The 20,903-nt window shown below is 59.4% G+C and overlaps 3 protein-coding genes across 8 annotated transcripts in view; 1 reads left to right on the top strand and 2 right to left on the bottom strand.

The window, feature by feature from the left end:
• Positions 1–6,611, bottom strand: part of WWP2 (WW domain containing E3 ubiquitin protein ligase 2) — a 32,643-nt gene extending 26,032 nt beyond the window's left edge. The window contains exons 1-4 of one of the 2 annotated variants that reach the window (XM_063168251.1): positions 6,548–6,611; positions 4,602–4,685; positions 2,480–2,627; positions 2,094–2,212 (exon numbers count right to left, since the gene is read on the bottom strand). In XM_063168251.1, coding sequence (XP_063024321.1) covers positions 2,094–2,212; positions 2,480–2,627; positions 4,602–4,671 — 337 coding nt within the window. In that variant the 5' untranslated portion in view covers positions 4,672–4,685; positions 6,548–6,611. Of the gene's footprint in view, positions 1–2,093; positions 2,213–2,479; positions 2,628–4,601; positions 5,334–6,547 lie in introns of those variants that run through there. The other variant, XM_063168252.1, reaches the window with a different exon arrangement.
• Positions 6,612–6,751: 140 nt separating this feature from the next.
• NOB1 (NIN1 (RPN12) binding protein 1 homolog) lies at positions 6,752–9,471 on the top strand. Its single transcript, XM_063168250.1, has 9 exons — positions 6,752–6,836; positions 6,923–7,055; positions 7,166–7,299; positions 7,387–7,458; positions 7,629–7,760; positions 7,852–8,073; positions 8,227–8,324; positions 8,406–8,550; positions 8,948–9,471. Exons 1-9 carry the CDS (start codon positions 6,759–6,761, stop codon positions 9,215–9,217), a joined length of 1,284 nt encoding a protein of 427 aa, XP_063024320.1. The 5' UTR covers positions 6,752–6,758; the 3' UTR covers positions 9,218–9,471.
• A 614-nt stretch (positions 9,472–10,085) lies between these two features.
• Positions 10,086–20,903, bottom strand: part of NFAT5 (nuclear factor of activated T cells 5) — a 54,847-nt gene continuing 44,029 nt past the window's right edge. For 4 of the 5 annotated variants that reach the window (XM_063168245.1, XM_063168246.1, XM_063168248.1 and 1 more), the window contains 3 exons: positions 18,390–20,787; positions 17,275–17,524; positions 10,086–16,440 (listed from right to left, as the gene is read on the bottom strand). In XM_063168245.1, coding sequence (XP_063024315.1) covers positions 17,286–17,524; positions 18,390–20,787 — 2,637 coding nt within the window. In that variant the 3' untranslated portion in view covers positions 10,086–16,440; positions 17,275–17,285. The remainder of the gene's footprint in view (positions 16,441–17,274; positions 17,525–18,389; positions 20,788–20,903) is intronic. The other variant, XM_063168247.1, reaches the window with a different exon arrangement.

Here is a 20,903-nt window from a genome sequence, read left to right as displayed (position 1 = left end):
ACAGCACAGCACAGCACAGCTCCTTGGCATCACAGCCACCATGGGGTGGAGCTGCAGCTTTCCAGAGGCTGGGAATTGCTGCTGGTGTCCTGGAGGACCCCAGGAGGCCACAGTTCCAGCCACTCTGCCTGGGGCACCGCAGCAGGGATCCCTGAAGCCCTGGCACGCGGCGCCACCCAGCACACAGCAGGCCCAGCAGGGGCTCCCCACAGCCCGGGATGCGGGGCTGGCCGGGGCCGGCAGCTCCCGGAGCCCGGGAACAAAGAGCAGCCTCTGTCCAGGGCCGGGGGCGTGCCACGGCAAACGAGCTGTTTTATGGGAGCCCTGGGAGCAGCCCGGCTCCTGGAAGGCTCCAGCCCCTGCCGGTGCCTGAGCCGGCCCTGACCCACCTCCACACGTCCCCGCCAATCCCCGGCAAGGCGGGAGGGGCTGCGGGCCAGCGCAGGGGCCGCAGGAAGCACGGCCGAGCCCCGGCTGTCCTGCACGGCCAGGCTGCCACTCCAGAGCCTCTCACGGCAGCTCAGGCCCCATTGCTGAGCTCTTTTCCCGTGCTCCAGCCCTCAGAGCTGGAACCTTTCCCCCTGCAGTGAGGCACACCTGGCAGGAGGGCTGACAGCAGCAGCCTGGCACACGCTGCCACAGGTGTCACCAGCAGTGAGGACACTGTCCTGCCCACCGAGGAGAGCCACAGGAACCCAACCCAGGGCCACAGCTACACTCACAGATCAGCACCTTTCATAAAGCCTCACCATAACAAACCCAGCTAAGAGGGGTTGCTGCCTGGCAGAAGCTCACTCTTGGCACAGCACCTCTCAGGATGGAGAGGAGGGCCAGGCCCCTCTAGTGACAGGGGCACACGGATTTCACTGCCCTTCACATCAAGTGCTGACTCAGGATGGCTTGAAATCCCAGATGCCTTCTGCCTGACCCAGCCCCTTCCTCAGGCTGGCAGGCAGAGGGAACACACTCCCCTATTTCCAGGAGGACAGCAGCCCCTGAGGAAAGGATGTCCCAGGCTCCCATGGGACCCCCGAGCAGCCTCTGGCCCCCTCAGACCTGCAGCAAAGCCTAAAGGCCCAACATGAGCCCGCAGAGAACAGGAGGGAGCAGATGCCTGCCCAGACAAGGAGGGCAGACAGGAGCAGAGGGGCAGCACCATCCCAGGCAGGGAGGGCAGGCTCTGCAGCTTTAAGAGTCCTTCCTCCCTCCCTCCCAGCCCGCAGTGTCAAGGAAAAATCTGACACGTTTTTTCTGGGGGATGTTAACAGACAAGCTAGAACAGCCAGTTGCCTTTTCCATTCATTTTCCACACAGCCTCCCGGGATGGCTGGGAATGAAAGAGCCAATTGTGCCCCCGTGGCGGTGCAGGTAGGGCAGGAACCGCGGCGGCTGCGGGAGCCCAGCACGGCCCCTGCACACCTCGGGAAATGACGGCTGCAGGGGAGGCTGCCCAGGGCTCCCACAGCTGTGGGGCTGTCTGGCTGCTACACCCCAACAGCGCCAGCCCCAGGCACTCGTCGAGGTCCCCACAGGCCTCGTGGGAAGACAGCAGTGGCAGCACAGCTCCCGTGTGTCCCTCACTGCCACAGCACCCGGTGCTGCGGTGGCACAGCAGGGACACCGGTGTGGCTGCAGAGCTGGCGGCACCAGGGGAAGCAGCTCAGCCCAGCCCCCAGCACTGGGGAGGGTCTGAAGCAGCCCCGAGTCCCTCGGGGCGCAGGAGGCCCCTCTCCCCCTCAATACCAGGTCTGTGTCTCAGCAGCTTTGCTTGGAAGAGACAGAGGCAGCCTTCTCCACCCCGCGCCGCCCCGGCCCTGAATGGCCGCCTTTATGTGGGAGCTGCTGTCACGAGCCCCGCTCTGGCAACCGCAAACGGCGGCGAAAGCAGAGGGGTTTGTGTTCCCAGCCCGCCACGGTGCCGCTGACGCAGGTACGGCTGCGGCACGCCCGGCCCGGGGCGCACAACGGCACCTTGTTCCCTGCCGGGGGCAGCGGCCAGCACGGCCACCACGGCCACTGCTGCCCCGGGCCCTGCTCCGTGCCCTGCCCAGGCCCTGCCCCGAGCCCTGCCCCTGCCCCGTGCCCACACTCACGTTTGCCGCCGCCCTTGAGCAGGCTGCCGAGGCTGACGGAGGCGGCGCCCAGCAGCTCGTTCCTCAGCGTGTGGCAGATCCACACCTTCAGCTCCAAGTGGCTCTGAGCCGTGACATTCCTGCACAGAGGGAAAGGGGCTGTCAGCATGGTCTGCTCCGTGCTTGGGGAGCCAGCACTGCCACAGGCAAGGAGCAAAGGGAGGTGGGCAAGGACACGGGGCAGTGGGAGACCCCCCTCCCAGCACCCTGCCAGCCTGGCTGTCTCTGGCAGTGTCCCCTGCAAGGGAAAAAGCTCTGTGACACCTGAGTGTCCCCAGCCAGTGGCACAGCAAGGCACACTGGGCCGGCCCCTGGCCAGCCCCACAGCAGCGCTCACACACACTCACAGGGTGAGGATCTCGTTCCACAGCAGCTCTGAGACCCCCATCTGCTTCCCCGTCTTCTTGGTCTCGCTGGGCAGCCCGTCACCGGCCACCTCCACGTAGCAGTTCATGCGTGCCGGGCGGCTCTGGGCCTTGGGCTTCACAGACACAACTGGGCAGGGACAGGCACAGGGTCAGGCCTGCGAGACACCCTGTCCCCTGCCCTGTCCCCCAGCCCACCCGTGCCAGCTTGGGGTGCCACGACTCACAGCAGCGTGCCGGGAGAGGGGCAGCAGGGAGCAACGCTCCTGGTGGCAGCGATGGCAGCACCAAGGCCTGACCAGGACTGTCGCTGTCCCCAAGGACACCTCCCTGCCCCAGGGCACGGGGCAGGACGGGAGGGGGCAGCCCCAGGCCGGCGGTGCCCGCGGAGGAGCAGAGCGGGACGCGGCTCCGAGGGGACGGGCTCCGGGCGCCGGGAGCCATCTCGCGGCCACGGGAGCACCAGCGCGGCCCCGCAGCCACGTCCGCACGGCACGGGCCCAGCCCGGGGCACACAGGGCCAGGGCCAGCCCCAGCCGTGCCGTGTGTGCAGGCAGAGCACACACATCCCTGGCAGGGCAGGCAGAGCACACACACATCCCGGGGCGCAGGCAGAGCACACACACATCCCTGGCAGGGCAGGCAGAGCACACACACATCCCTGGGGTGCAGGCAGAGCACACACACATCCCTGGGGTGCAGGCAGAGCACACAGATCCCTGGCAGGGCAGGCAGAGCACACACATCCCGGGGTGCAGGCAGAGCACACACATCCTGGGGTGCAGGCAGAGCACACACACATCCCGGGGTGCAGGCAGAGCACACACACATCCTGGGGTGCAGGCAGAGCACACACATCCCGGGGTGCAGGCAGAGCACACACACATCCTGGGGTGCAGGCAGAGCACACACACATCCCGGGGTGCAGGCAGAGCACACACACATCCTGGGGTGCAGGCAGAGCACACACATCCCGGGGTGCAGGCAGAGCACACACACATCCCGGGGCGCAGGCAGAGCACACACACATCCCGGGGTGCAGGCAGAGCACACACACATCCTGGGGTGCAGGCAGAGCACACACATCCCTGGGGTGCAGGCAGAGCACACACATCCCGGGGCGCAGGCAGAGCACACACACATCCCTGGCAGGGCAGGCAGAGCACACACACATCCCGGGGTGCAGGCAGAGCACACAGATCCCGGGGTGCAGGCAGAGCACACACACAGATCCCCGGGGTGCAGGCAGAGCACACACACATCCCGGGGCGCAGGCAGAGCACACACACATCCCGGGGTGCAGGCAGAGCACACACACATCCTGGGGTGCAGGCAGAGCACACACATCCCGGGGTGCAGGCAGAGCACACACACATCCTGGGGTGCAGGCAGAGCACACACACATCCCGGGGTGCAGGCAGAGCACACACACATCCTGGGGTGCAGGCAGAGCACACACATCCCGGGGTGCAGGCAGAGCACACACACATCCCGGGGCGCAGGCAGAGCACACACACATCCCGGGGTGCAGGCAGAGCACACACACATCCTGGGGTGCAGGCAGAGCACACACATCCCTGGGGTGCAGGCAGAGCACACACATCCCGGGGCGCAGGCAGAGCACACACACATCCCTGGCAGGGCAGGCAGAGCACACACACATCCCGGGGTGCAGGCAGAGCACACAGATCCCGGGGTGCAGGCAGAGCACACACACAGATCCCCGGGGTGCAGGCAGAGCACACACACATCCCGGGGTGCAGGCAGAGCACACACACATCCCGGGGCGCAGGCAGAGCACACACACATCCCGGGGTGCAGGCAGAGCACACACACATCCCGGGGCGCAGGCAGAGCACACACACATCCCTGGGGTGCAGGCAGAGCACACACACATCCCCGGGGTGCAGGCAGAGCACACACACATCCCGGGGCGCAGGCAGAGCACACACACATCCCTGGGGTGCAGGCAGAGCACACAGATCCCCGGGGTGCAGGCAGAGCACACAGATCCCGGGGTGCAGGCAGAGCACACACATCCCGGGGCGCAGGCAGAGCACACAGATCCCCGGCAGGGCAGTCCCAGCGCGGCAGCAGCACCCACCTTTCACGGACAGCGGGGACTTCTCGCAGGGCGGCCCGGCCCTGGCCCTGCTGGAGCTGGCAGCGGCCATGGCATCACCCCCAGCTGCAAGCAGAGACAGGAGACAGCTCAGCCCCGCTGCCAGGGACCCGGGGAGCCCAGACACAGCCCCGTGTCCCTGCCAGGGCTGGGTGAGCCCCGGACACACGGGCTGGGCTCCCTCTCCTGATGAACCCCCTGCACCAAAGGCAGCGCTGTGTCCCTGGGAGAGCAACCCCTGCACGGCAGCACCACGGGCTGAGCTGGGCACTGCCACCTCCAGACACACCCCCTGGGCACCTGAGCCCCTGACTCAGGGCCAGGGCTGCTGCGGGACAGGGCAGCCACCAAAGCCTTGCCCTGGGGGACACAGGCTCACCACACATCAAGGACATGGCAGTGGCTGCACACAGGGAGCTCTAGTCACAGCATGGGCACCACAGGCCTCAAGGGCAGCCCTGGTTTCACTATGGTACCAGATCCCATGGGATCACTGAGGCTGGGAAAGGCCTCCAAGGCCATCGTGTCACCCCCTGGATGAGGACACTCTGTGACACCAGGGAGGATGGCAGGACACATGGCCAGGGCCGGTGCCCAAAGCAGCAGCCGCAGAGCAGAGGGATGAGGTCACACATCCCACAGGAGCACGAGACACCCTGGGCCTGCCCCAGCCTCCTCCTGCCGTTGCCAGGAGCTGCAGAGCACGGGGGCTAAGCTCACAGCCCGGCCCAGAACTGCCTGGCCAGGGCACTGCCAGCCCCCCTCCCCAACCAGGGGAAGCACAAAAACAGAGCAGCAGCTCCAGCCCCTGTCCCTGTGCAGGAGCCTCCCCCCTGCCCTCTCCCACACCCTCCTTGCACCATACCGAGCTCCATCCCACGGCACATTCCCTGTGAAATCCCCTCTGCCAGGGTCTCTGCTCTCTGTGCCAGCCCAGCAAACCTGCCTGGCACCCAGGGCCTGCCTGTGCCCCCACAGCCCCAGCTCTGCCTGCTGGGCACTGCCCGAGCACCGTCCTGGCTCCATCCCGCAGCAGCCAGGGCTCCGGGGCACAGGCCAGCCTGCTGCCCTCGCCCTGAGGGCTCGCTCGGTGTCACACTCACTGCCACACGCTCGCTGTCACACTCACTGTGACACACTCACTGCCACACGCTCGCTGCCACCCCACGGGTCACCCCGGCCTCCCCGAGGCCATCGGGTACCCCTGCTCCTCAGGTCCCCACCCCACCCGGATTCCACCGGGGCCGTGCCCCTCCTGTCCCAGTCCGCGCCCTGTCCCGGCTGGGCTGTTTCCATCCTTCCTCCTTCACATCCCGACTCTCTTCCTTCCCCGTTCCCTCTTTTCCTGACTCCACACCATTTCTCTGTCACTCATCTGACACCCCTGGTCACGCCAACAAACGCCTCTGGCCCCCGGAACCCCTCGGTGCTCGGTGCCGCTCCCCGGGCACAGCTTCACCGCCCGGACACCCACAGCCCTCAGCCCAGCGGGGCCGTGACCGGGCCGCGACCCCCTTGGCCAGGCCGAGGCCTCCCTTCCTCCCCCGCTTCCCGTTTCCGACAGCTCGGCCCGGCCCCCCGGAACACCGGCGGGGCCGCCGGCCCGGCAGCGAGGACCGAACCCGCCCCGGGCCCGGCCGGTCCGGCCCCGCAGCCCCGCACAGACCCGGCCCGGCCGCTGCGGGCACCGCGCACAGGAAGCGGCGGCCAAGGGCCCACCCCGGCCCCGCCGTCCCGGGCCGCTACCGGAACCGGCTGAGCGGCGCCGGCGGCCGGAGCGCCCCACCAGGCCGTGTCCGGCGGGCGGACGGGAGCACCCGGGCTGGGCCAAGAAACGACGCCGAGCCGAGCCGAGCCGAGCCGAGCCGAGCCGAGCCCAGCCCGGCCCGGCCCGGCCCGGCCCGGCCCGTCCCGTCCCGTCCCGTTACCGGCGGCCGCTCCGCTCCCGCTCCCCGGCTCCAGCTCCCGCCGTCATGTGACCCCGGCCCGTCACGTGATCGCGCCGGCCGGAAGCGCTCCCGGGGCACGGCGCCGCTCCCGGCGTGCCCCGGCTGTACTACAACTTCCGGCGTGCCCCGCGCCCGGACCACAATTCCCGGTGTGCTTCCCGCGGCGCTTCGACGGCGGCCGGGGTGGGCCATGGGGCACGCAGACATGGCGCGTGTTCCGCACGTCGTGGCCGACACGGGCGCGTTCCTGAGCGCGGTCCCGCTGCAGGTACCGGGGGAACACCGGGGAGACACCGGAGGGACGGGGAGGGTGGGTCAAAGGCTTACGGGCCGGTGTGACGGCGCTGCCCACAGGACATCGCAGACGCTCTGTACACCGTGCCCGAGGTGCTGGCCGAGATCCGGGACCGGCCCACGCGCCGCCGCCTCGCCGCGCTGCCCTGCGAGCTGCGGGTCCGCCGCCCGCGCCCCGAGCTGCTGCGCCTCGGTGAGTGCCCGGCCGGCCCCGCCACCGCCTCCTTCCCCCGCCGGAGCGGCCCCGCCCGGTTCCCCCACCCCGGCCCGGCCCGGCCCGACCGCGCCGCTGCTCCCCCGCAGTGACCGAGTTCTCCAAGAAGACCGGGGACTACCCGAGCCTCTCGGCCGCCGACCTGCAGGTGCTCGCCCTCACGTGCCAGCTCCAGGCCGAGATCGACGGCCCCGGCTGCGTCCGCTGGGAGCCGCAGGACAAGGTAGGATGGGCGCGGGGTCCCGGTTCCAGCGGCCCGGCACGGGTCCCGGTTTTAGCGGCCCCGCCGACGGCCCGTGCTGCCCCCCAGGTGCGGCTCAGCTCCACCCCGCGGCACCCCGAGGCCCCCCTGCACCTCGCCGGCTTCCACCTGCCCGCCAAGGTAAGGCACGGCGGCAGGGGAGGGGGCTGAGGGGCTGAGGGCTGCCGGTGCCCTGTCTCAGCTGAGGGTGCCCGTGCCGTGCCCCGGCTCTGAGGGCTGCCCGTGCCCTGCCACGGCTGAGGGTGCCCGTGCCAATCCCTTGCTGAGCGCTGCCCGTGCCGTGCCCCCAGCACAAGCCCGCGGGGAAGGGCCCGCACCAGCCCAGTTCCAGCCCGGCCCCGGTGGAGAGCGATGAGTTCGGATCCTTCCTGTATTGGCGGCCGCCCCTGCCCAGCATCGAGGAGGAGCTGCGGGAGCTGCTGGTGAGAATCCTCTGGAGGCTCCTCCCTGCCCTCGCTCTGCCTTTCCCGACCCCTCGGTGCCACCCTGATCCTCTCCTGCCCCCCGGCCCAGGCCATCACCAGCAGCCCCGAGCCCCCTGAGCAGCACCGCAGCTCTGCAGACGGGGCCAGCGCCGGTGAGGAGGAGGAGGAGGATGAGGAGAGCGATGATGATGATGATGAAGGCTGGATAACTCCCAGCAACCTGAAGGAGGCCCAGCAGGACATGGGGCACTTTGACACTGCTCCCGTGGGTGTCCAGGTGGGCTGTGTCACCACGGACTTTGCCATGCAGGTGGGTGCTGGGCTGCAGCCGGGCTCAGGCTCTGGGCCAGCTCCGTGTGTCAGAGCAGCAGGGTCTCAGTCCCAGAGGCCTCCCAAAGCCTGCGGGGCTCTGAGTGCCCCGGCTGGCAGGTCCCAGGGTCCCGCCGTGTCCCTGCTCTTGCAGAACGTGCTGCTGCAGATGGGTCTCCACGTGCTGGCCGTGAACGGGATGCTGATCCGCCGGGCCCGCAGCTACATCCTGCGCTGCCACGGCTGCTTCAGGTGCTGGGGCTGGGGCTGAGCCCGGGCTGAGCCCGTGTCCCACGGCCCCAGGAGCTCTGAACCCCCGTCCCATCCTCGCAGGACCACCTCGGACATGACCAAGGTGTTCTGCCCCCACTGTGGTAACAAGACCCTCAAGAAGGTGGCAGTGAGTGTCAGCGAGGACGGGAGTCTCCACATGCACTTCTCCCGCAACCCCAAGGTGCTGAACCCCCGAGGGCTCAGGGTGAGTACCTGGACAGAATCCCAGACCCACTGAGGTGGGAAAAGACCATCAAGGTCATCGAGTCCAACCTGTGAGCAATGCTCACGTTGTCAGCCAGCCCAGAGCACTGAGTGCCATGTCCAGTCAATTCCTTGCAAACCTCCCACGATGGGGACTCCACCACCTCCCTGGGCAGCACCTTCCCACCTTTAACAACACTTTCTGTGAAGAAATGCTTCCATTGGGATCCCAGGGATGGGAGCCGAGCCTGTGGCTGGCAGGTTGGAGGGAATTAAGGCAAACTGAGAACATTGCCCAGATACTGTTGCACTTGGACCCCAGGGCTTTCAGGCTTCCCTGCTCAGCTCCCCAGGGCATCTGGGAGCCGGGGCTGATCCCTTCTCCCTTCTCCCCGCAGTACCCGCTGCCGGCGCCGCAGGGCGGCAAGCACGCCAACAACCCGCACCTGGTGGAGGACCAGCGCTTCCCGCAGCAGCGCCTGTCGCGCAAGGCCCGGCAGAAAACCAACGTGTTCGACCCCGACTACCTGGCCGGGGCGTCCCCGTTCGCCGAGAACGACGTGCACAGCCGGGCCGCGCACCTGCAGCTGCGCGACGCCGCGCTGGGCGCCGGCCGCCGCCGCCTCAACCCCAACGCCGTCACCAAGAAGTTCGTCAAGAGGAGGTGAGGGCGGGACGGGCCCCGCCCGCAGGACCCACCTGCCCAGGTGTGCTGGGGGCTCTGCCGGGGCGAGGCCTCTGCCAGCACCTGGGCACGGGCCGCGCCATCCTGTCCCCACTGCGCGGTGCCCGGAGAGCCACCGTGACGGCGGTGATGGGGTCTGGGGAGGCCCTGGCACGGGGGAGGGTGGGTTGGCTTCTCCGGGCACCCCTGGACAGGGGCCGTGTCACCCAATAAACACCAAACCCCAAAGCCCTGTGACTCAGTCCCAGTTCTGTGGCTGCCTGTGCCAGGGGGAGCCTTTCTCTGAGCCTCGAGGAACGAGGGAGGGAGGATTTCTTGGGATCGTTTGTGCCATGGGATAATGAGCTCCAGAAGGACAAAAGCCCAGGGCAGGGAGTTGTGTCCCACCCTGGCATTGGGGTGAAGGGGGCGACTCTGGGGTAAAGCTTTGTGGATAAATCTGCTGAAATCTTTCACAGCTGACTCTTGGGCCCAGCTCCTGCTGCAATTTCCCCTTAACCCTGCTGAAATTGTTCAAAGTAAGGAAACACCTGATAGCAGCTGTGGCCCCTGGTGCTGGGGAGGTCACAGGCTGCAGAGTGGGAGCAGGAAGGGGGAACACACCTGGGCCTCCCCAGCCCCGGGGCACTCTGAGTGTGCCAAAGCTGCAGATAAAGGGCATTGGGTAAGCACCCACACATGCTGCTGAGGCCATGGTGACTTCCAGCATCTTGGCTTTGGACTCCTGGGGCAGCCTCTGCCTCCCCCCCAGGGTTACTGGGGTCCCACACCACCGAGTCAGTGTGATTCTTCCCAAGGACCTCTTCCTGCAGCACCCTCTGGACATGCCCTTGGTAAAACCACCACAAGACTTTACAGTGTAAAATGAAAACTTTTCATCGTTTATTCTCGACTGCAGCTGTTTACAGAAATATAGTTGCGAGTATACAAATGTCCCAATAGAAGCAAAATATTTTGTTTTTTTTAATATTCAACAAGTTATCACAGGAGAGCTAAAAACATAGATGCAAATAAAATATCCCCTCATAGACAAACTGAAAACACCAGGAATCAGTGCTTGGAAACCCACCTACGAAAGCCATATACACAGACTGCACGAAGGATATCTGGTGCTACTTTCACACTGCAGGACACACAAGAGGCAGCTCAGCGGTCGAGGGTGCACCCAGAACATCTGGCAGGCAGGGCAGAGCCCACCCGAGGTGCAGGGACAGAGACAGAAGCTCTGCTCTGAAGGGGTTGGAGCTTAACTCAGCATCAGCTCAGGTGGAAATAATTCAAATTGCCTCCTTTTACCCAGAATAAAAAAGCTCCAGGAATGCTACAGGCTGTTAAGGGTCTGGAATGGGATCCCAGCTCTGCAAGACCCAGAGAGCCACTTCCCAACAGGAACCTCCCCCTGGACACGTTATCCCAAGGGGCAGCTCCAGGGCCTAAACAAAGCCAAGGCCATTTCCCTGTCAGGGAACACAGGAGCCCTCCCTCATCCCAGGCCTGGAGCTGCAGTGTCACAGAGGGCTGCTGGTACCCTGGAACCTGAACAGGGGTCAGTGAGCAGGGGATCCCTGGGATCCCTGCCCTGCCCCTACACAGTCAATGTCACCGGGCAATTTGATGTAAAGTGTAACAGCAAAAATGACACATCCCTGCAAAAAGCAGAGTTCAGCTCTGCAAACTCCAAGAGAACAAAGGAGGACACTGGTTCTCAGTGTGGTGGGGGTGATTTAAGGGGCCCGTACCAGGATAACACTGATCCACTCAGGACAAATTCCAGTGGAACACAGATTTGGAACTGAAAGTCATGTTGGACACAATATACATTATTGAATGTATGACCTGATTTAAAGGCTGGAGCTGTGCCAGGGCAGGTTTAGGTTGGATTTCAGGGAAAGGTTCTTCCCCCAGAGGGTGCTGGCACTGCCCAGGGAATGGGCACAGCCCTGAGGGTGCCAGAGCTCCAGGAGAGTTTGGACAATGCTGCCAGGGATGCCCAGGGTGGGATTATTCAGGTGTCTGTGCAGGGCTGGGGTTGGACTGGATGATCCCTGTGGGTCCTTTCCAGCTCAGGATATTCTATGATTCTTAGGGTTTAATTCCTCACACAACCTGCAAGAAAGAAATCAGCACGAGTGGTGGCAGGTTCCTCACAGACAGAATTCAAAGGGAGCTTCACTGGCTTTCAAGGAATTCTCTAGATTTTGATTGTTGCACTAATGAATCAGTTAAAAAAAAACAGTTTACAGACTGCTGCCCTCATGGGAATAAAGAGAAATGGCAGAGGAGCTTCCCCTCCTACCCAGCAGAAGCAGGGACCTTCTGCTAACAATAAGATCCCACATGTGGGCTGCTGTCAGCCCAGCACCACCAACCCCTGTCTGCACAGCTGCTGCCACCCTGGGCATGGAAACGGCGCTGAGGGAAGCCCAGGGATGCTCAGGGCTGCAGGAAGCCCAGCCTCAGCCTGGGTGCCAGCTCTATCCCAAACCACATCTGCAAGTACGAACTAAAAGATGTAAAACCCCAAAAGCAAGGCACAGATCCCAGCGAGGTTCCCAAGCAGAGCAAGTTCTGGATCCGTGTCACCAACAGGACACACGTCTAGGACTGAGAGACAGCTACTCGTGAGTTACTACAAAAACCTCCTACCGAGGAAAAGGAGTATTGTTTCATGTTTATAAAAATGTAAATATAACAGTATTCTAATGCTGTGTCTACTATTTATATATAATAATCTGACTCCTCTATATACATATATATAATCCTAGAATATACAGGCAGTGCATATTTACATCCCTATACAGACTGGGGGAGGAAAAGCCTCTCCTCCTGTGTGACCTCCCAAGTTCCCTTTGGCAGGAGTTCACCCCCTGCTGCATTTCTCCTTGTTTCTAACACATTTACCCCATTCCCAACGCTGACCCTCGGTGCTGTGGCACCACAGCTGGCACAGCTGGGCTGAGCAGGAACACCAAGAGCTCACAGGCTGCCCCAACAGGCTAAACCAGCCCAAATTAAAGCAAAGCCCCTGAACAAACACAGCATCCCTCTGCTGTCTGCTTTTAGCTTCTATAGAACGGAGCTGCCCCGAGCCCCCTGAACACAAACCCCCCCAAAACCATAAAATTCCATTTTGCACTAATGAGCAGTGACCAGTGACCAGAACTCCCTGTTCTTGCCTTCCACCTGCAGCTTGGAGCAGGCCACACAATTCCCTCTGCTCTCTGCTGCTCCCCTCACTCAGATCCATGTCTGTGCTCCCTCTGCTCTCCCACAACGGCCCTGCAGAAGGAACCCAACCGTCTGCCAAGCAGAGGCACAACAAAACAGGAATTAAAATCCATTCAGACCTATTTTCCTTTTAGAAATGAGATTCTAAATCAAAGTATCAATGGAAACTTCAAAAAATAAAGTTCAGCTTATGCAAGTGAGGGGAAGGTCCACTGACACAGCTGACCAGTAAAAACCTGCCAAGGTTTTGTTTAACTGCTCGTGCCTTGTTTTATCTCAAAACTACATGGAAGCAGCCACCCTGTCAGTGATCAGAAGAAATCATCATCACTGATCAGAGAGAGGGGACACCCACTTCAGAACAGCCAGCCTGGAATTATTTCTTGAACTAGATTTGTGTTAAAATAAGAGCAAAGCGTTTGGCTTGCAGCAAGACCGGGCAGTGAGGAGGCAATTAATACCAAAGCTACTGTTAATTAAGCACAAAGCACCAGTGACTCTGCCAGAGATGTTCAGCTCAAGCTGCACCCAGTGTGGCTCTGTGGTGTCTGGGTGGGCTCTGGGCACGCTCAGGGTAAAAGCTGAGGGGATGTGGGGGGGGTTGGCAGCTCCATCTCCCTCAACCCTCACCTGTGCCCACAAATGGGTGCTCTGGGACCCCAGGGATGCTGGACTGACACAGCCTGGCACCTCAGGGTCCCCTCTGTCACACAAAGGGCCCGATGGGACACGATGGGACACAGGGTCACAGAGCAGCTCTGCTGCCCAACCTCAGTGCTCAGAATTGCCTGTTCAGGGTCCTGGGCAGACCCAGCCGTGGCTCAGGCTGTGCTCCCTGCCAGGACACCCTGCAGCCTGCCCTGAGCTCCTCTGGGGCTGCTCCAACCCCTCCGCCCCAGAGCCGCCGCCGAGCACGCGCCAACCGCTGAGCGACCTCTTCAGTCACACAAATACTTCTTGGAACCAAATCACATGTTCAAAGTGTTGTACATTTAAACATTGACCTAAAATGAATGGGAAAATTTAACACGAGGAAAGGAAGGTGTTTCCAGAAGGGAAAACTGGGATAGCACAGCCCTTGGTTGGTTTTTTGTGTATGTTTTTTTCTCTCTTCTCTTCACGAGTGACCTCAAACACGCCCACAATTCAAACATACCCTTTTTCCCTGGAGCTGTGGCAGGCTTGGGATGAGGTTCTCTTCTGGGCACTCATCCTGTTCCACGGAGAATTGGTCCCTGGTGACTTGGCACTGACCCACAAAGGATAGAGCCCTTGGGAACAAGGAGCAAACTGAAGCAGCGCGCGCAAATCCATCGTTCCTGTCACTCCTTCCATGTCCCAACAGCTCACCCTGGGACACACATCCTGCAAACACCACCAGTTCCTTTCCCAGCGAGTGCCTATGGACTTCCACGGCCCTCTGGACGTTGTTGGGTCCATTGTTCTCAGCCTGAGCAGCCCCACACAGCAGCTGGGCACTGCTGTGGGCTGCTGCTTTCGTCTTGTGAACCGTTACAAGATGTTGGTAATGTTTTGTCTTAGCAGGGGAAAAAAAAATAAAATACAGAAAGAAGAAGTCTGGGTCGGGGTTAAAGCAGCTCTGGACATGATGCAGCGGGGAATTCTTTCTGTCCTGATTAAAATTTCCAACGTTTGAGCATAATCATAAATTAGGAGTTAAAACACAGAGGCGCTAATAATAAAATATTAAATAGGCAATGAGAGTGGAGAAAAGCTGAATGGCTCATTCTGAGGGAAACCCCAATATTTCATGTTTTATATAATCCTAAATGCCTCTGGGTTTCCTGGCTAGGCTGTGAGTGAGGGACACACCAAACACAGAGCGAAGCTTCTCGTGGCCAGCTGGACCAACACTGCCTGATGGAATGGCGAGAGATGAACACGTTATTTATGTTGCAAAAAGTACTTAAATACTCAATAAAGACATAACAAACCCCACCCCACCCCACTGTTATCAGACGCCACGTTGTGGTAGAACATCAGACAAACTCACAAATTTACCACAAAAATGTGTGGCAAAAAGAATATTTTATATATATGTATATATATAAATTTTTATATTTATGCCAATGTACTCACTCAGTACAAATAGCAAAATAGTTATACCATTTCCTAAATACAAAATATAGCTTTCCAAAAAAATGAAACACACATTAGATATAAACCATCCAAAACTTGAACGATTGAAAACTGTATTCAAAATTAAATGACCCAGAGCAGGTCTCTTTCTGAAAAGTTCCCTTCATATCGGCAAGAAGCCTTACTACTGAAAACGTAATTCAATGCCTCTCAATGAGAGAGAGAAAGAGAGAGACAGAAAGAGAAAGTGAACGTGGGACAGACCAACAAACGGGGAGATCCAGGAAAACCAAGGAAAACTCTACACGGCTCAACTACGCACACGAGTTAAGGGGAAAACACACAGTAAACAGACTTGAGGAACTTAAAAAAAACCATTTACAGACTGTTCCTTTGTTATTTCAAATAACAAAAATGAAGAATGACGTGATACCAGCTACACTCTACCGAGGCGGAACGGGCGCCGCGGGAGCGGGAGAACACGGATCTCGCGAGGCCGTAGTGAGAGATCACACACTGTCTGGAGAGTTGAAGCACCCAAAAAATCCACAAGCCTCACAATACACCTGCACGGTCTGGAGTGGGTTGTTTTTACATTCGGTAACATCAGTCGATGATTTATTCCTTAATTAAACATGACAATCTAGAAACCAGACTTGGGGCTCGGTGGTAGAAAAAGGAAAAATCACTTCAGAACTGCGATGAGCTTCATGTGCTACAAGGATGCAACAGCTCGGGATGAAGTGACCTTTTAAGAAGGCTTTAAAATGATGCAATTTGCCCCCTACTTGGAGTAAAGCCAAGCTGAAGATTTCCATCAGTCACAGCTGGAAGTGGCGGGTTAAGGGGGATTCCTGCAAATACAAGGTGGTGGAGAAATTGCTTCCTCTCTCCTTACTCCTTGATTATTTGTCAAAGCTTCTACTGACTAAGCAATTTACTGCCAAGGATTCCTAAAAGCTGTTTCTTTAGCTTTAAAGCCAGTAGGATATTTATGTCTTTTTTTAAAAAAACAAAATACAAAACTGAGGGAGAGAGGGAAAACCATGGAAAGAATAAAAGGGAGAAGGCTGGTTTGGGAACAGCTCATGAGGCTTCACAGAGCTCCAACACATCAGTCAGAGGGAGAGACACAGAGGAGCCCCTTCCTCAGCCACACAGAATGTTCTTTTCAAGCTGAAGGTGTTTTAGAGAAGATTTTAAGATCAGCTGGAAGTTCCCCTTCATTTCTTCAATTTTGTAGAGCCACCAAACCCTTGCTCTATGTACAGCTCCACGTAACTCCAGCTTCCACAGATGTGGAAAACCGTTTAATCCCATTCTCAGATGGGAACTGGTTATTTACAGCAGCAATTCTCTGCTTGGTTATTACAGTTAGCAATACTTTCAATCGATGAAGGGTGGGCCTGGCTCTCCCACTCCGTGTCAATGGAGAGATCCCTTCACTGACCGACAGCTGAGTCAGGCTCGGGGCACAGGCAGCTGCTGCTCCTGCTGCACGAGCTTCCCGAGGGGAAAAAGGGATGGGCAGAAGGAATAGCAGGGAAAAAGTAAACGTAGTAACATGGATTACCTTCCAACAACAATAATAACTGACCAGATATGCTTTAAATTCCAAGAGCCCCCACTGTAATGAGGTTCACGAACCTGGTAACAGCCCAACCCCACGCCCCAGTAACACAAAGCATAACTCCTCAGCATTATTGGCACTGTGGAGCCCACACTCCATGGTCATGGCCTCAGGTCTGCCACTGGCCACGCTGTGCTCTTAAAGAGGCCACTTTTCCACAGAAGCAATTGGTTCCACGCAGCCTAATCCAGAGTTGGAAGGTCTGAGAGGATCTGGGAAATCGTCGCTTTTTTTTCTCCATGGAATTTCTGCATGAGAGAACAAGCAGAGAAGTCAGGCATAACTAACCACAGTCCCCTCCTCCTTCTGTGCACTGGCTTCATCCTCAGGGCACTCCTCATGAGCAGGCACTGAACTGGGGGCGAGGAGCAAGAGCAGCTCTGGAGAGACTCCAAACTCCACATACAAACCCCTTTAGACTCGGGAATGACGTGCATCACTTCAGTGAACACTCGGGGGGGATTTGGGACAAGACCACCCCAAGTTACCACAACCAGCACTGGACTCCAGAGTCCTCCTGCCTCTTGGTGCTCATTTGTAGTCAAAGGCTCTTCCCCCTCTGAAAAAGGCACCTTCTAAAAGCAGAATGTCTCCTAGCAACAGCTGATGCTGTTGGCTGTTTCTAACACAGCCTCAGCATGTGGCACACTCAGGAGCCGCCACATTCCTCCAAAACTTGTTTTCACATTACGTTATTGTAACCCAGGGGAAGAGTTCAGAACAGTTCAAAAACAGTTCAAACCTGAGGTGTCATTTACTCAGTAAGTCTCAAGTTTTTTAACCACAGTCATGTTTCATAAGGTTTTGATCTGCCAAGCTGCCAGTGATCCACTCTCCTCCCTAACAAAGAACCCGACTCTCACGGCAGATGACAAAATGCAGGAAAAATGAACAAGACGCAGTCTTCAACTGTTTCATACAACTTCTGACTGCTGACTGGTTTTAATAACTTCATTCTGGTATTATAGTCTTAATTCAGCCTCACTGGTGCTTTAGCTGACCTCTTAAAGCACAGTCACACACTGCAAGGTGTAAATGCACCGAACAAAGCCCCTGCAAAGAACCCCGAGACCCAAACTCACCACTCGCCTCGTTAGAAGGAGCCAGCCATGTTGTTGCCCTGGTTCTGCAAGGACACGAGCAGGTCGTCGATCTTCTCCATGTTCTGGTTGGTGGCCATGGCCGGGGGCAGCGGGGGGGTCTCGGGCAGGGGCTGGGGCAGGAGGGCGGGCACGGGGGGCTGCGCCTCGCCCTGCGCCTGCCCCGGCTGCCCCATGGCCATCAGCTCCTCCGGCAGCGCCGCCGGCCCGGGGGGCAGCAGCTGCCCGCAGTCTGGGGACACAGGGACAGCTCAGGGTCCTGGCACGGGCCAGAGTGCCCGCAGCAAAGCCACAGCCCACCGCCACCAGCTGGGCACCCACCCTGGGAGAGCTGCTACAGCCTGGTGTGGGCAGCACCTGCACCTCTCACTGCTCACACAGCTGCTACAGCCTGGTGTGGGCAGCACCTGCACCTCTCACTGCTCACACAGCTGCTACAGCCTGGTGTGAGCAGCACCTGCAGCCCTCACGGCTGGGACAGCTGCTACAGCCTGGTGTGAGCAGCACCTGCAGCCCTCACTGCTCACACAGCTGCTACAGCCTGGTGTGAGCAGCACCTGTGCACCTCTCACTGCTGGGGCTCACAGGCACCCACAGAGCTCTGCACACAGAGAAAGGCTCTGCAGCCCACAGAACTGGCCATGGAGCCTGGGTCCAGAGAGGAGACAAGGCAAAGTGCAGGTTTGTACAGCTAGTACACTTTAACAGACACTCCTCTGGGCTCTACAGCTTCTAAAATCCTCGCTTTCCTTCAGCAACATGAAGAGAGGCAACACATATATTGTGGAAATAAAAAAAAATGCTCTCTTAGGAGAGCACAATCATTCCTAGATTAGATATTAGTGAGAGACTCTTCCCTGCGAGGTGGGCAGGCCCTGGCACAGGTGCCCAGAGCAGCTGTGGCTGCCCCTGGATCCCTGGCAGTGCCCAAGGCCAGGCTGGACATTGGGGTTGGAGCAGCCTGGGGCAGTGGAAGGTGTCCCTGCCATGGCAGGGGTGGCACTGGAGGCGCTTTAAGGTCCCTTCCCACCCAAGCCATCCCCTGTTTCTATGGCAGCTCTGCCACGGCAAGCTCAGGGCGGGGCACTGTCACTTACTGTTCTGGATGCCAAACAGGAATATCCCCGAGGTCTGCTGCGACGAGGCAGGGGAGTTCTGCAGCTGGTTGATGGCCCCTCCTGCCGTGTTGTGGAACAGAGGAGCCTGCTGCTGGGGAGGAGAAGCAGTGCCTGGCATTCCTGCCATGCTGTTCTGGGAGGAGTACATGGGGGACTGCTGCAGCTCCGGCTGGCTCATGCTGTTCTGCAGGGCAGACATGGAAGCTGAGGAGATGAACAGGGTGACTTGCTGCTCTTGAGAACTTGGGGACCCTTGGACCAGCTGAATCTGGGGCGAGTTATGGAAGATGGCTGGCTGCTGTGCTTCAGCCTGGTTGGAGCCAGGATTCTGGAGAGAAGACACTGTGCTCTGACTCTGGAATTGCATGGGCTGCTGCTCCTGATTCATCGAGGCCATGTTGGACTGTGGATGAAAAATGGACTGGCCTTGTTGCTCCTGATTGGTGACTGGGTTTTGGTTTGGATTGAAAATCATGTTCTGCTTTTGGGGGGCCATTGTACTCATTGCATTTTGATTGCTGAACATCATGTTCTGCTGCTGCTGCTGCTGCTCCTGAGATGGAGGACTGCTCTGGATGGCAACAATCGAATGCTGAGGCTGGAAGATGGCTCCTTGTTGGTTCTGAGGGATGGAGCTGGACTGGATGGAGCCCAACGACACCTGGGACTGAAACAAACCCTGCTGAGCTGGCTGAGTCTGGGGCTGCTCCTGGGGAAGCATGGAGCTCTGGATATGAGAGATCTGCGTCTGCTGCTGGAAAGAAGTCTGCTGTTCAGTGTTTGTTGCTGTCTGAAGAGGAGAAATGGGGTTTGGGCTTGTGAAGAATGACATCTGCTCTTCCTGAGTGGCAGGGTTGCTCATGGAACTCTGAGAAAGGAACATGTTGGCAGACTGCTGGTCTTGAGGCACCGAGGAGCTCTGCAAGACACCCATGGCATTCTGTGAGTGGAACATGGGGGGCTGCAGTTGGTCAGAGGAATTAGTGTTGGTCTGGTTGTGGACAATGGAATTTGAGCTATGAAAAAGGGATCCTTGCGTTTCCTGGGATATATTCTGAGTGTCACCAATAGGGTTCTGAGAGTGGAAAAGCTGAGCTTGTGAGTGTGGGGACTGTTGGATGAAGCTTCCTGACTGAATGGACATCATTTCTCCACCTTGCTGGAACAGAGCCCCGCCCTGCTGCTGAGTCCCACCGGCCTGGACACTCATCATGGTCTTTGTGGATGAGAAGAGATTAACCTGGGACTGACTTTCCCCACTGTGCTGCATCTGAACCATGGTCTGAAACACAGAGCTCTGCATCTGCTTGCCCTGGCCCGAGGCCTCCTCTCCCTCTGCAGAGCTGCTGGGCTGGAACATGGCAGCACCGCTGCTGGACACGGGCTGCTGCGCGGGGGCGGCCGCCTCGCCGCCAGACACGCCCGGGGACGAGGAGAAGAGCTCGCACTGCATCTGCATGTCCTCGCTGCTGGACAGGCCACCCATCATGTGCGACGCCTGCTGGTACACCGGGGACTGCTGCAGGGCCCCGTTCCCCGCCGTGCTGGACGAGAACAGCTCCGACTGCATCTGCGTGGCCGCCTGGCACATGTTCTGCTGCATGCCCATCACCATGGCCGCCGAGGTCTCCATGGCCTGCTGCTGCTGCTGCTGCTGCTGCTGGCCGGACAGGGCACCCTCGGGCTGGGAGTGGACGCTCTCAGCTCGGCCAGGCAAAAGGTTCTCGGCTCTGGAATGGACAGCTGTGTCTGAGGAGGAAAACATCCCGGGGTTCTGTATCTGGCTGACCTGCTGAAAGATGTCTGCGTTCAGCTGATCCTGGACATCCTCGCTGCTGTCTGAGCCCGAAAACAGAACGGAAGATAACTGCTGCTGAGCTTCCAGAACCTGCTGCACCAAGTCGACGTTCCTGCTGCTGCCCGTGGCGGTGTTGGTGGGGAAGTTCCCAGCCTGGAGCTGCTGGATGGTGTTCTGGAGCTGACTGACGCCGCTGGCCGACGAGAAGATGCTCGAGGAGATCTGCTGCTGCAGGGCCTGGGCCGGCTCCGGGAGCGTGGGCTGCTGCTGCTGCTGCGAGGCCTCGGCCAGCTGGGACAGAGCCACCACGGTGCCGTCCGACTGCAGCACCTCGCGGGGCTGCGACTCCCTGCCCGGGAACTGGGCCGCCTGCTGCAGCAGGGCATCGCTGCTCTGCAGAATGCTGCCGGGCTGGGAAATGTCCTGCGGCTGGATGGTGCTCAGGGGCTCTGCGTTGAACACCTTGGGCTGCAGCTGCTGCTGGCTTTCGCCTTCAGAAGGTAAATGGGAAGCAGAAGTTGATATGCCGGGCATGCTGTTTTCCAATGTTTGCTGAGTTGGTCCAACCACATTCGAAGCCTGAAAAGAGCAAGAGATTCGGTAATTTATAAACTTACTGGGGTTATGGAAATACAATTTCCCAAAATCCCCCGTGTCCAGGGAAGATCAGAGCAAGATGTGAGATGTGAAACCCA

Source organism: Melospiza melodia, chromosome 13 (assembly GCF_035770615.1).
Source record: "Melospiza melodia melodia isolate bMelMel2 chromosome 13, bMelMel2.pri, whole genome shotgun sequence".
Taxonomy (NCBI): Eukaryota; Metazoa; Chordata; class Aves; order Passeriformes; family Passerellidae; genus Melospiza; species Melospiza melodia.
This window is presented reverse-complemented; position numbering and strand designations above follow the sequence as displayed.